Source organism: Nannospalax galili, unplaced genomic scaffold (assembly GCF_000622305.1).
Source record: "Nannospalax galili isolate Female #2095 unplaced genomic scaffold, S.galili_v1.0 scaffold381, whole genome shotgun sequence".
Classification (NCBI taxonomy): domain Eukaryota; kingdom Metazoa; phylum Chordata; class Mammalia; order Rodentia; family Spalacidae; genus Nannospalax; species Nannospalax galili.
The window spans coordinates 2,484,957-2,500,348 of NW_008347312.1; the positions used below are offsets into that span (position 1 = coordinate 2,484,957).

Below are 15,392 nucleotides of genomic sequence, written 5' to 3' on the forward strand. Positions count from 1 at the left end.
TAAGAACCAGCCTTCATTGAGTACTTTTTACCTACAAATATGGGCAGTTTTAAACACATTTAATTTAATCCTCAAAAGCAACTCTGTGATATAAGTACAATCATTAGTTCCATTTTTCAAACAAACAGGCTCATAAACATAAGTCATACGATGTTAAGTGACAGAACCAGGATTCAATAATTACAGTCCTTAGAAATTGCTGTTAGTCTTTTCATTTAACCTAGAATTGTTAGTACCTCCTAGGTGCCAAGCACCATTTGAAAAACTTTATAATATTAACTTGTTTAAAAACAACTCATGTTGTTAGAACAGTGCTTAAAATTTAGGAGTTATCCAATACCCGTTAGTTCCCTGTAATGAATATGAACTGGGTTAGATGGCTAAGATTTCTGATGCAAAGCAGGCAGAAATGAGGAAAGACAGTTTCTCCATGTAAAGTACTTGCCTTTTGCTCCTAGAGGAGACGAGCTCTGAGGGCAAGAGAGTAGTTCTGGATTCAGAAGGTACATGATAGTTCTGGTTCAGAAGTACACAATTCATGTACTTACTAGTTGTATGACCTTGGTAAACTGTTTTAAGCTGAGGCTCTTTTTCAACTTTTATGGTTAACTGAAATTCTAATAGCCCTAGCCAAAAATCTATAGCCTACTACTTGCTTATTAAGGGTTTGACAGATTTTAGTATCTTCAATATTCCTCTCAGTTTTAACAGCTTTGAAATGTAAGAATAAAGGTTGAATCAGAGCCAGACATGGAGGTGCACACCTTTAATCCCAGCACTTGGGAGACAAGCAGGCAGATCTCTGTGAGTTTCAGGCCAGCCTGGTCTACATAGTGAGTTCCAGGCCAGCCTGGTCTACATAGTGAGACCATCTCAAAAATCAAAACAACAACAAAAGAGCTGAGTCAAAGCCGCAGCCTGGGGAACTTTTCCGTTGTCTTTTCTGTTTTATTCTTGAGCACTTGGTTTCTCAGAGTGGCATCGTGGAGACGGCTACCCAGAGGAGGTCTAGAGAAGCCAGTCACAGCAAGCTTAGAGCTTGGGGAAAACATGCTGATCAGTATGCTTACAGAAATCAGAGTGCATGGGCTGGAGAGATGGCATAGCTGTTAAAGGCTAAGAAATCAGAATGAAACTTGAAGAAGTTAAGAGTTTCTTTCCTGTTTGTCTGGAAAGAGAATGCTTTGGATAATTCTTAGTTTACTCCCCAAAATGGGGACACAATGTAAGTGTCCTAACTGAAAGCATAAAATTTACAACCCCTGCCTCCATGTCTACTGATCCTAAGGGAAATCTATCATCTGCCCCCCACCCCCACCCCCACCCGAGTCTGCTCTTTAACACAAAGCTATTATTAGCAACTTTGGTCAATTTATAACCTTTTATTGTTAGCATACCCACAAAAATGTTTGAGTTATACTGATTGAGTATTCTTTTTCCTCTAGTATAAACACTTAATCCTTGCTTCTGCTTCTCTGAGAAATCTGTTCTTTTAAGCTGCCCAGCTTTGGGGCTTATGGGACTCCAAAGTACCATGTGAAGTACACCATTTCTTAGGATATCATAATCTTAAGACTTTTCTTTTTTGATAAGATCGCATACTACCCAGGCTGGCTTTAAATTCCTTATGTAGCTGAAGTTGACCCTGAACTCCTGATTTTTCCATCTCTACTTTCCAAATGCTGGGATTACAGGCATAGGCCACCAGCCCAGCTCTTAAGACAGTTTTAAGAAATAACACAACTGGCAAGATGGCTCAGTGGATAAAGATATTCACTGACAAGGCTGATAATCTGAGTTCATGAAAGCACCCATACACACACAAAAGACGAACAAATATGAACTATTAAAAATAAGTAACAGTTCAATGTTTTTCTAAGTGTTCCAAAAAGACACCTCATCTTTCCCCTTTCTACACACACTACACACTAATTATTCATTATGCTTTAGGATTTAACATTGATCTCCTTTAAATAAAATGTCTATACTGAAAAGTGTTATAGGCTTGAAAAGCACTGACATATTCCAAATCCCTCAAAAGAGAATTTTCGTTTGAAACATATATTCACAATGTATCCCAAGGCTGGTCTTGAACTCATAATCTTGCCCCTGTTCTTAAGTGCTGGGATAACAAGCATGCACCACCATGACCTGTTTAGAAGATAAACTGCAATCTGTAATGGGAAAGTGGCTTGGCCACTTGTGACAAATATGTAACAGGAGCTAGAACTAGACTCCAGCCTGCTCCAGTCTTCCTGAGGTTTACAACTAGAAACAAGTAAACAGAGATGGGCAAGGAAGTCTAGAACTCCTCATTTTTTGGGGGAGGGGGTAGGGGGTCCTGATTCAGCTGCTAGGCCTTGTGCTAGGACATCTTACCTTTTCTCCTCATGTTACTTCTTACCCCAAAGAAGTTACAGGCCCTAAAACTTCCGATTTTAAACTTGGATGAACTATATCATAGAAGGACCAATATATGTAAGAGTAAATGGGAATGTAATTTCAATCTCTTATGACTATAAGACTAACTCATGTTATAGCCTCATTATGTGCCTAGACATTAACAAAAGATCTTTCCTCAAGAACAGCTGAAATCCAAGGGCCAGAGTCACAAGGACAACCCATCAAAGTCCTTACTTCTTGGTTCCTGGCAGCAGGATGAGGCAGAGGGTGCCTGGGTTCAGGCTGTGGTAGAGCTTCTCAATCCTCCGGCTCCAGCGCCAGGCTATCATCTTCGGGTGGTTCACCTTCAGAGTCTGGGACCAAAGCCAGGTATTAACATTTATCCAGAACACCATCTTGCTCACCTTTGGAGGAACTATATTACTTTCTCAGGTTCTAAGGGCACAGGTGGCTTAGGATCTGCGCAGAGGAGGGCAGCTGCTGTTCATTTGTTCAAGTGAGTCTTATAAAGGGAGCCATATCACTGATGAGACTTCTTGCCTGATCTCTTCCATTGTCTTTGTGACCTTGGATGAGTCACTGACCAGCTTTAACTTCTACCTCTCATCTGCTAAGTATGGGAGACTAGACTAGGACAGAGTCCCAAGCTTCAGTCTTCTATCTCTATTCTTACACATATACCTCCTTTACACATATATTTCCTTTAAATGAGTCCGGTTCTGCCTTAGTCTTGCCTAAATAATAATATCCATGAATCTCAGGCTTATATAGTTTAACTGAGTCTGTAACTTCAGAAGTGGAAACAATCAAAGTCTACCTATGACAGCCAAAATTTACCTTGTACATACCACTTTGGGTAGACTTGATCTAGATCACTAAAGACCAGTTCTCCCGCTGCCTACTTTAGTCCCTCAAAGTTCCTTAGAGAGCCACCCTGAAGACTAAAAACAGGATTTAACAGTTATCTGAGGGACAAAGTCTGAAAGATCTGATATGGCCAGGGCTAGAGGAGGCTAGAGTAACAAGATTGGGTCCAGGGCAGGGAAAAATAAAAAAATAAATAAAACCAAAAAAATGGAAGGCTCTAGTATAGTATCCCTGAGCAAGTCTCTCCTGACTATTCCCTAGAGTCAGATCAGAGCTGCCCCCTCCCCTCAGCTCCCCCGCAGGACACACTTCCTTACCTTTCTTACCTGCAAGGCCTGCTTCTCCAAGAGAGGAGGTGTAACTTGAAGCCCCATGAGCCTTGCTGGTTCAGGAGGTAAGTCCCTGAGCCATGCTTGGAAGTGCCTGAGGGTTAGGGCATGCCGGCCTTTCAGCTCCCAGTCCTTGCCTGTGAGAATCTCAAGAGCTCTCTGGGCGTTGTCAAAAGTTTTGAACTCTGTAAGCAAGAAAAACCCCAACATTTGTTATTAAGGGCCAAGAAAGCAAATCAACATATAAGCCCCCCTGCTTAAGCATGGGGATAGGCTAGAATTAGAAGCTCCGGCCCTGGTCCACCCCCCAGGAGAGCTTGTCTCCAGGTGATCCCTTCTCTGACCTCATGTCATTTTCCTGTATGGATACATTCAATGATACACTTACTCAAGAAACAGTAGTTTTTCTGCTTTCTGCTTTTAACGTCTTTAGGCAGGATCATAGCTTCCAGGCCATGGAAGAGGTTCGACTGCTGCAACAGGTGTGTTTTAAAAGTTTCACTTACTCCAGCCAGGTAAATAGTACCTTGGTTCTCAGAATCTTGTTCCAGCTCATTCACAAGGGTGTCAGAGTCAAGGGTGAATTCTGTCACAGGCCTACGCACCTAACCAAGGAAAGATGGTATGAGTGGTGGGAAAGTCACCACTTTAACCCTCAAGCATGATGTGTATCAGTAAGCTAATTGTGCGCTTCCTAATCTGTAAGGAGGCTCATAACTGCCTCACAGAACTGATTGGGGACTTAAATGATAAATAACATATTTTCATGTAAATCTCTTCTCTCCAGTTTCCTACCTGCCATTTACAATGAAATTGTTAACCTGTACAAAAAAACTTCACAATCTCATCCCCCTGAAAGCTAAAGGAATAGGTAGACTCAGAGAAATTGCTAGAACAAACCATTTAGGAATTAAATAATAATAAGGAATACAATGAAGACCCCAATACAGCCCAGGCTGGTTTTTATAAAATATAAAAGCTATTGACTCTTAGGAGATTGCCAGTCTTGGCTGAAGGTATTCCATTACAGAGTCTTGTGCCTGGGCATCTCCAGGATGTTTCTCCCATGTTTTAGTGACACCACATACGGACTATGCTAACCCAGGCATGAATGAAAGAGGCTGCTGTCGGTTTTGACCACCCTACCTTGATGCAGAGGCCTTCTACCTGAATGTCATTCATAGTCTCTATAGCCAGCTGGGCGGCTTCCAGGATTTCATACTGTATACGGAGATGAGGCTGTAGAAAGACCAAGGTTTCCCCACTGTTACTTTCCAACTCAAACTGCTGGAGGTAGGGGATGGGAAAGAGATCTGTCCAGAACAGATGCCTTTGCTGTACTAGGTTATGCAGGTAGTGACTAGAGACTGTCAGTTACTGGTTTTCAGACAATAACTTTAATTTTTCATTTGAAAATCAAAGGCTATTGTGCTGGGTAGTATAAGGAAAGCACTAACAAATTCTTTACTACCCAACTTGCTTTTCAAATTTATTGCAAAGCACTAAAGTCATTAATGTAAGCCACAGGCAGACTTCATTCCTCTTCTTAGCCTGATTTTTAGACATCTTTTCAGTATGCTTGAGAGGCTAAGTTCTTCCACTTGCTAGGCTACATCTTCAAATCATCTGCTTTTCTGCTTCATGACTCAGAGTAGGTCAGTCCTTACAATCATCTGATCCATATCATCATGGAGATAAAAACCCTCCCATAGAAAAGTTTTATGACATCGTTTTGGTAATGATGTCATAACAAAAGAAAAAATTGACAAATTGGATTTCATCAAAATTAAAAGCCTTTATGCATCAAGACTATCAAGAGAGTCAAAAGGCAGCCCACGAAATAGGAGAAAATTATTTACAAGCCACATATATAATAAGAGATTAACACTCAGGGGGCTAGAGAGATGGCTCAGCAGTTAAGAGCACTGCCTGTCTTGCAGAGGACCTGGGTTTAAGTCCCAGCACCCACAACTGTCCGAAATTCCAGTGGTGAGGGATCTGATGCCCTCTTCTGACCTCCATGGGCATTGTACAACATGGGTGCACTTACATACATGCAGACAATACACTCATACACATAAAATAAAAAGACATTAACATTCAAAGTTTATAGGGAACTCTTGTGACTTTACAACAAAAACCCAAACAACTTGATTATAAAATGGGCAAACACTTGATTCGCCAAAGAAGATATACACATGGCCAATGACACCCAACACCACCAATCACTAAGGAAATCCAAATCAAAATTGCAGTGATATACCACTTCATATCCATTAGGATGGCTATTAAGAAAAAGCAGGGAACAAATGTGAGTGAGGATGTGAGAAATGAGAACCCTTGTTTGCTGGTGGGAATATAAAATGGCACAGCTGATACGGGAAAGAGTATGCTGGTTTCATAAAAAATTAAATGTAGTTACTATTTGATGTATCAGTTCCACTTCTAGGTGTAAGCAAAGAAGAAACAAAAAGACTTGAACATATACTTGTACATCCATTAAAGCAGTGTTGTTCACAACTGCCAAAGGTATAATCTAAATGTCCTTGATCAACAAATAATGAAAATGTAGTATACATGTACATGTTATTCAGCCTTGAGAAGGAATGAAATTCTGATGCATGCCACAACATGGATGAACCTTGACGATTTCTCTAAGAATGGATAGAATCATTGAGTGCGATGAGCCAGTACAACCAGGACAAATAGCATGATTCCACTGATGTGAAGTACACAGAGGAGCCAAACTCACATAGAAAGTAGCACAGTTACTGTATTAGGGAGGTATCGTTCAGTCAGCTTCAGTACTTAAGGCCACTCAAAAGGTTAAAAAGGTAAATTCCAAGTTATGTGTATTATACAAATAACGATGAAAAGGCCAACATAAAGACTTCTAAAAGGTCACAGGTTTTTTGCCTCAAACTACCCAATCCTAAGTCCATTTTCTCAGGGATAATAACATCTGTATTTTTAGTCATAAGAACAGAAGGATTTGGGAAAAGCACATCCTAATCTATCTGGGATTCTATACTACGGTGACTTTGGAAGTCCTTATGTCTTTGCTTTGTTTTCATAGTTATTAGTGTACCATGTTAGTAGCTGCCTTAGCTCCACATTCTAAAGGTACCAAATATGGACAGTGACATTTTCTTTTAACTACTCTTTACTCAAGTTACCTCAGTTTTCTCTCTGGAGCCTCCATTATTATCACTCACTACAAAGTATTCGGTAGAGATTCTTTTCTTCCTTGAAGAAAGAGTATCACTGTGTAGCCCTAGCTGGCCTAGAACTCACTACGTAGATCAAGCTGGTCTTGAATTTACAGTGACTGTCCTTCCTCTGCCTCCATGTGCCACAATGCCCAGCTTCTACAGATACTGTTATGTTGTTTTGTTTTGTATTGTGTTGTTGTTGTTTTTGAGACAGGGTCTTCTTGTAGCCCCAGCTGACCTGAAACTCACTATGTAGACCAGGCTTGGCCTCAATCTCACAGAGATTCATTTGCCTCCCAAATGCTGGTATTAAAGGCATGTGCCACCACACTGTGCCCTATTTCTACCTTTAATTTTTTTCATGCCGTCTTCCCTCTTCCTATAGAATGTGCTTGTTACTACCTTAGATGTCAGCTATATTCTTTCCGTACTCTTAATAATGGTGTGACCATGAAGATGGAGGTTGACTTATTAAGTCCCTTGGCACTATATGAATATTTAAGATGATATGTATTATTTACAAACCTTAAATTAAAATCTTTAAAGTACATTTACATAAATAAAAACACAAAATATTCTTTTTATAATAAAAATACAAAACTTTCTTTAAAGGATTGGAGAAAAAAACCAGGCTGGGGGTTTTTGTTACTGGCCAGCCCAATGCCCCTTAGAGAACCAAAACACATTTAAAAAAAATTAAAATAAAATCAAAGCTGGGCATGGTGGCATACATCTGTTATCCAAACTACTCAGAAGGCTGAGTGCGAAGGATTGCAAATCTGACACCAACATAAGCTACTCAGTGAGACCCTATCTCAATCTAAAATAAAAAGGGTTAGGAATATAGCTCAGTGGTAGAGTACTTGTCTAACATGCTTGAGGCTCTAGGTTCAATCCCTAATTCCACCAAAAATAAATGGAAAAAAAAATCAAAAATCCTCCCTAAATGATCTTAGCTATGAAACTATTATGCAGTTAAGCCCTACAAAACTTACTAAAATAGAGAAGTCACTGTTCTTTTTAAATGTTTTAAAGTTCTTGGGGCTGGAGAGATGGCTCAGAGGTTAAGAGCACTAACTGCTCTTACAGAGGATCTGGGTTTGATTCCCAGCACCCACATGGCAGATAACAACCATCTGTAGCTCCAGTTCCAGGGATACGATGCCTTCTTCTGACCTCCACAGGGATTGCAAGACACAGGTGCACTTACAATACATGCAGGCAATACACTCATATACATAAAATAAAAATAATAATTAAAAAAAAGTTTTTAAAGTTCTTAAATTACATTCTCCTATCTATGTGTGTTTGCGCCACAGCTGGAATGTGGAGGTCAGAGGACAATCTGTGGAGTTGGTTCATTCTACATGAGTCCTGGGGATCAACTCAGGTCACAGACTTGCTAGCCTTCACTTGCTATGCCAGCTCACCAGTCTTCATTTCACCATTTAAATCTGAAGTCACACTTAGGAGGCGCAAAGGCTACATTCAACCAGCAGACATACTTTTGACTAGTCTACATGGTACATTTCTCATTAAGCAAAACATAAACCATAAATATACAAAAATGGAAGATCTGGAAAAACTAGGTATATGGCTCAACAACTAGTCCCATCAGACAGAGCCGGAGAAAGTAAAAATCTGAGTTTTCCTATCTTACCCTATGAGTTTCAAGAATAACAGTTATTGATTGGACTGGGCCAAAGCTCTTAAACATCTTCTTCACCATCCTGAGGTTGTAATTTTTACTAAAAGGCCCAGCATAGACAGTTGACATCTCTGTCCACTTGGTCCTCATCTGTAGAGAAAACAACAGAATAAAATGAAAAGGTACATTTTTGAAAGAGAACTGAAACTAAGTCAAAGTATTACTGACCTTTTCCAATGTCTACAGTCAATAATCATTACAGATGTAAGTAACTGACAAATATACAAGAATCTGCATCTAAGGATCTACAATACTATACTAGGAAAAATTTTTTGATGATCTCAATAATAAGTATGACACACAGTATGACCTCAAAAATAAAAAAAATAAGTCATGTAATAATATAATAAGAAGCAAAAGATACACTTTAAAAAAAACAATTAACAAGGGGCTGGAGAGATGGCTCAGTGGGTACAGTGCTTGCCTAAGTGTAAGCCTGAGGACCTGAGTTCAGATCCCCAACATCCACAAGAAAATCTGGGTGCAGGGGCACATGCCTCTAATCCCAGTGTTCAGAAGTGGAGACAGGTTACTTAAATCAGTGAGCTCCAGATTCAGAGAGAGACCCTGTCTCAAAAAATAAGGTGGATAGTGACAGAGGAAAACACTACCATAATGGCCTCTGTCCTTGCCTCTGCATGTGCGTGTGTACCTACACACACACATGTACCACACAAACACACAAAGTTGCAAAGCAGCATATTTAATCTGATTCCTATTTTTATAAAATATGCTTTTTAAATGTTAACATATGTTGAAATAATATGGAGAAATAAATGCAAATTTAAACAAATGTGCATTACTATCCTAAATGAAGAGCCATCAAATGAACAGTTCAGCAGAATTAATCTACTTACCCTTCTCTTCATTTCTTCAGTGAATTCAGGCATAAAGGGCTCAAAAGAGAATTGTACAACACTGAAGGGAAACAAAGGGACTTCCACTCTGGCTTGCTCAAGCACCTGAAGAGACCAGCACAGCATAGATAAGTTAGGAACCCAGTACTCCCTCCATTCTCTCTGGGAGCCACAATAACATGGAACAGTAGTTGTTATTTTACTCTTATCAAATAGTACTGGGCTGAGTTCCAGGTCTAGAGGAAAATAGGGAAAACACAGTCCCCCAGAAAAGCTGTGTAGGTAACACTCTTACTATTTATCTGTGTTATTCTCTGCATTGGGTTTTTAAGTTTTGTGTGGTGCTGGGGCTTGACCCCAAGGTCTTGTGCATGTCAAGCAAGAGCTGTGCTACTAAGTTAGATCTCCAGCCACCTCTGAGACAGGGTCTTACTAAATTGCCCAACTTGGCCTTGAACTCAATCCACAGCACAAGCTGGGCTTGAAATTGCTATCCTCAGCCTCTGGGTAGCTGTGTCAAGCCCTATTGCAAGCAGCCTTTAGAACCTATGTTTTTTGGGGTTTGGGGTGTTTTTCTTTTGTCTTTTTGAGACTGGATCTCCCTGTAGCCCCAGCTGGCCTGGAACTCACTATGTAGACCAGGCTGGCCTTCAACTCACAGAAGTCTACCACCTCTGCCTCCTGAGTGCTAAGGTACTAAGTTTTAAATCTTTCAAGGGGTATACTGCTCCTGGAGGTACTCCAACACCAGGTTGATGTGTGAAGTGGAGAATAAGATAGGCTCCGATTCTAATTCCCTGCTTCAAAATTTCATCAATATATTACACCTTTGGATAAAGGACATATATTAGTCTCAAAAGGATGGCAGGGAACATTTCTAAAACCTCACAGAAGGTAGGGAACAGTTCAGAGCCCCCAAATCTAGAGCACAGATTTCATAACTCATGCACCATCAAACACTAAGTTTGGATTTGTATTCGTAGTGGGGTAAAACTGCCTTGGTTCTACCTAAAAATCTTAAGTGCAAGATTCAAAAGCAATAGTGTTTTCACAAAGCTTAAGCACATTCAAAGCAAAGTTCATGAGTAATTGCAAAGATAACAAAGACACAAAACTATATAGTATCCAATAAGGTAAAATTCATGGTGTCTGGCCTGCAATAAACAAAAAACACCAGGTATGCAAAGAAGCATAAAAATACAATTCAGGATAAGGATAAAAATCATTTAAACTTCACCCAAAAATGACCCAATGATCAAATAGGTAAGGATGTTAAAATCATTATAACTGTATTCCAGAATTTGAAAAGTCTGACTACATTAACTAGAGGTCTGGAAGATCCCCGAGAGCTAATTTAACATTTAAGATTAAAATTACGTTTGTCATGTGTGCTGGATAGCTTTAGTGTCAACTTGACACACCTGGGTTGAGGGAGCCTCAATCGGGAAATTGCCTCTATTGGACTGGCCTGTGGCTATGTCTGAAGGGCATCTTCTTGACGAGTGATGTGGGCGGGCCCAGCCCACTGTGGGTGGTGCCACCGCTGGCCAGGTGGGCCTGTGTTGCATAAGAAAGCAGGCTGAGCAGGGGCCAAGGGAGCAAGCCAGTAAGCAGTGTTCCTCCATGGCCTGTGCTCCAGCTCCTGTCTCCAGGTTCCTGCCCTGAGTTCCTACCTTGGGCTCCTTGATGAACTGTGGCCTGGGAGATATAAGACAAATAAACCCTTTCCTCCCCAAGTTGGTAGTGGTCAGAGTATTCTGTCACAGCAATGAAGAACAAACTAGGACATCATGCAATAGAGGTTCTCCTTAGAGCACACTGCTAAAGCATGCAGCAGAGGCTCTCCTTATATCAGACAGGAGGAATGTAAGAATATGTGGTGGCTTGAGCTTTTGCCTGGGGAATTCTGCTCTGTACACTTCTTTGGAGAAGAGAACTCACTGACAAGTTTGAATAATACTATGGCTTAGCACCCACACTTCTGTTGCTTTGCACATTAAAGTAGAGGTAACAGAAAAGGAATCCTATTTTACCTCAAGCCATCCTTCTTACAGCCATGACTTACTTTCCTGATAGAAAACCCAAAGGGACTACAAAAACAACATCTTGGCCTTAACTCACGGTGGATTTGTTTGGTATATGGGAACAAAGATGGCTGATTTGGTTCCCAGAGCCCAAGTGACTTCCTTAAAACTTAAAAAAAAAATCCTTTTACAGATATCTTAATGGTTTTTTTAATGTGAGATTGTGATCATGTTAAAATAATAAAACTATGTATTTCAAAATAAAAATACATGGAAAAACGTTTGAAGTAAAAGTACACTGGATGTGACTATTAAAAGATTAAATACCACATAAGAAATTATTATAGAGCATGAAGACATTAACAATGAAAGATATCTAGAATAAAAGAGAGAGAAAGATAAAAGTGTAAGAATGTGAGGGTGCTGGGACACAGGAGAGCTAACGAACAGAGCGTCAGTGAGCTATGGGAATCCCCGCACTCTCACATACTCACAGTGTGAGTCTCCAAACAAGGGGAAGGTAGTGGAAAAAAAAATTAGAAAAAACAATGGTAATTTTTTTTTCTAATTTAGGGAAAACAATAAGACCAGATTTCAAAATCTCAGCAAGCTCCAAGCACAAGAAACATTAGAAAGTCACACCAGAATACATCATAATTAAACTGCTAAGAACCTGTAATTATGCAAGCAGAGAACAAGTCACATTTATATGTGGGGGAATAAAAAAAGTCAACAGATTTCTCCTCAGAAACCATGCAAGTTAAAAGACAATATAGTGAGATCTTTAAAGCACCAAAGAAGAACAAATGTCAAAATATCTTCCAAACACAAAAGTTAAAAAATGAGTATTTTAGATATATAAAAGCTGTTAAAAATTTAGTGTCTGCAGACCCTGCACCGTCCAAATTAAAATGTGGCCTTATGCAAAGGAATGAAGTGCATTATGTGATAATTACATGGTAAATATACCCATTGCATCTTACTACAATCTCTTTTAACAAATAATCCAGTGCCTCCCACCCTCACCAAATAGTAACAGTATAGAGTAGGCTCTAAATGTATATTGAGAAGTAAACCACAATACAAGAGCACTAAGGGTGGAGGGAGGGAAAGGTAAGTACACAGCTGTGAGCTTCTTACACATTAAAAGGTGCACTATTACATAAAGGTAAATGGAAATAACTATCAATGTCAGCATACTACAAATCTTAACACAACCACTAAAATAATACAACAAGGAATTATAGCGAATAAATTCCCAAAAGAAAATAAGAGAATACTTCAGGGGTGAGGGAGATGGCTCAGTAGTACAGGGCTTGAGTGCTGCTCAAGCATGATCCAAACTTAGTTTGGATCCCAACATACACATAAAAGTTGGAAATGGTTGTACCCCCCTATAACCCCAATGCTAGGGATGGGGTGAAGGGGTGGAGACAGGCAGATTCTGAGAGATTACACACACACACACACACACACACACACACACACACACACACACACAGAGTGCAATGATAAAATATAACAAGATACAGCTAGGCTCGAAAACAGATATTTCCATATACCAGAACGGATATTTTAAGTGGTCTGCAAGGACAAGCTACAGGTCTGCTGTTCTCTGGAAGCAGACATTGGCAGCTGACAGCTCTGTTTCTATGCAGTAACAGACTTACAGTGCTTCATTCAAGATGTGAGACAGAAGGCAGACTTGCTTACTGGAGCCAGGGTTGCTAATGAAAAATATCTTGACACGTGGATCGCATTCTCCTCTGTTGTGAATGTACCCTACAAAGGTTCAAAAGGTCACTCACCTCTTTATTTGAAGGGCACTTAATAGTTTGACAGTTTCCTAAAGAAGAAAGTTCATCTGTATCCTGGGTCAAGAAAAGGAGCTTCTGACCCAATGAGTCCAGGCATTCTAAAACACTGTAAAGAAATAAGAGGTCAAGATAAGAATAGGGCTAGAGAGATGACTCAATGGTCAAGAGCACTTCCTGCTCTTGCAGAGGACCCAATGTCAGTTCCCAACATCCAAGATGGGCAGCACACAACCATAATGCCAGCTCCAGGGGATCAGATGCCCTCTTTTGGCCTCTGCAGTCAATTGTACACATGATCACATACACACAGATCAAAAAGAAAAAAAAAAGTAGTCTTTAAGTTATGACCTGATATTTTTATTATTTGTACTACTGTTCAATATGGTAGTCACAACATGTAGCTATTTACATTTAAACACACAAACAGACACACACACACACACACACACACACACACGCGCGCGCACTCTTAAAGGGTTTTATTTTAGACCATAATGAATGTATCACATTCTTGGGATGTGACTTAAATTTTGATAGAAAACTCTGGGTATATTTAATTAAAATTAAATTAAAAACTCAGGGGGCTGGAGAGATAGCTCAGCAGTTAAGAGCACTGGCTGCTCTTGCAGAAGACCTGGGTTTGGTTCGCAGCTGGCACATGATGCCCTCTTCCAGCCTCTGTGGGTTTGTGTGCACATTGGGTATTTAATGTACATGAAGGCAAAACACACACATAAAAGTCAATTAATCAAAAACAATTTTACAAAGCTATTATTCAAATGCATTAGCCATTTGTGATTAGTGGTCACTACACCAGAGAGCACATTTCATCATTGCAGAAAATCAAAGGAGACAATGTTACTCTAACAGGGAGGGGAAAAATAAACAAGAAATATACCCAAAGTTTTCTATCAAAATTTAAGCCACATTCATTATGATACATTCATCACAGTCTAAAACCAAACCCTTTATGAGTCTATTTGTGTGTGTGTGTGTGTGTGTGTGTGTGTGTGTGTGTGTGTGTATGTGTGTGTTTCCCCAATCTGGGCACTACATCAAAGACTGTAGATTGAGTCTTCTAACTGAAAAATACCAACAAGTTTATCATCTTTCCTAATGAAACTTGGGTTCAGTTATTCCAGTGTCTTAATTTTCAATGGAAAACATAATTTTAGACCACCAAACATATTGGGAAACTAGCTGGGAAACACCACCTTGCTTTGGAGTGCTTAGAAACTCCTGTCGTAGTTTTTGGCTCTTGGCCTGCTACTTTCATTTCTTGGTGGCTGGCTGCTGCGTCCAGGTTAAACTCTGCAATCTAGAAGAAAATTAAGTGACAACAATCATCTTAAGTTTTTGTACTGCATTTGAGGTGAAAAAACAAAACTCCACTCGTGCGATGGTCTCTGCATCCTCAGAACAATGGCTTTGCCACTGCCAGGCAATAGTACCAGATGGTTGCTGGCTGCTGAGCCAAGAATAGCAATCTGTGGCCAGCTACTGATGGATGAATGAAAAATGATGGCAATTTTGGCTCTTCCTATTTCATATTCAGTCCCTTAAAATGTATTTCTCTGAAAATATGCAAGTTTTGGAAATGGAAAATACCTTTTACAGCAACATCAAAAAAAGACAATTATACATTTGTATATTAATACAAAACCATCAAAAGTCTGATTTTTTTTCTTCTTCATAAAGTATACTTGAGAAGTGAGATATATTTTTTTAAAAATAACGCATTTAGAGTCTCCCTATGTGCCCTACCATTCCCAGAGGAGCTACTGCCAAGCTGTTCCATTTGAACCTGGGATACTAGTAAAATTTGTTTAAAAAGTCATAATTATTCTTTGAGTGAAGGAGATACACTCCAGCCACATGTCTCCTGGGGAACTGGCACACTGAGAAACACACAGTTTCACAACAACCCAGAGACAGGATGTGGACCCTTGGCTCTATGAAGAAATTATGCTAATTTTGACTGGCTGTTGAAGCAAGCAGTAAGAACAATGAACAATGGGGGAGCTTGGCACAGGTGAAACCCAGTTTTCCTGAACCCACCAGCAAAGGTCAGTACTTCCACAATCCAGACACAGCTCCAGAGGTGTAAGGAGTCTTAAACTTGAGAAATCCACAACACACATCATTCCCCAACCACTGCTATTGCCTGGTAGATCA

At 39.9% G+C, this 15,392-nt stretch overlaps 1 protein-coding gene across 2 annotated transcripts in view; it reads right to left on the reverse strand.

The window, feature by feature from the left end:
* Nucleotides 1-15,392, reverse strand: part of Rexo5 (RNA exonuclease 5) — a gene marked incomplete at its 5' end in the record, with an annotated part of 37,907 nt that overhangs the window by 3,136 nt on the left and 19,379 nt on the right. The window contains 8 exon segments of one of the 2 annotated variants that reach the window (XM_008843848.3): nt 2,638-2,756; nt 3,597-3,784; nt 3,988-4,204; nt 4,746-4,838; nt 8,472-8,609; nt 9,377-9,481; nt 13,209-13,323; nt 14,432-14,535. In XM_008843848.3, the coding sequence (XP_008842070.1) occupies nt 2,638-2,756; nt 3,597-3,784; nt 3,988-4,204; nt 4,746-4,838; nt 8,472-8,609; nt 9,377-9,481; nt 13,209-13,323; nt 14,432-14,535 (1,079 nt within the window). 2 annotated transcript variants of the gene reach the window in all.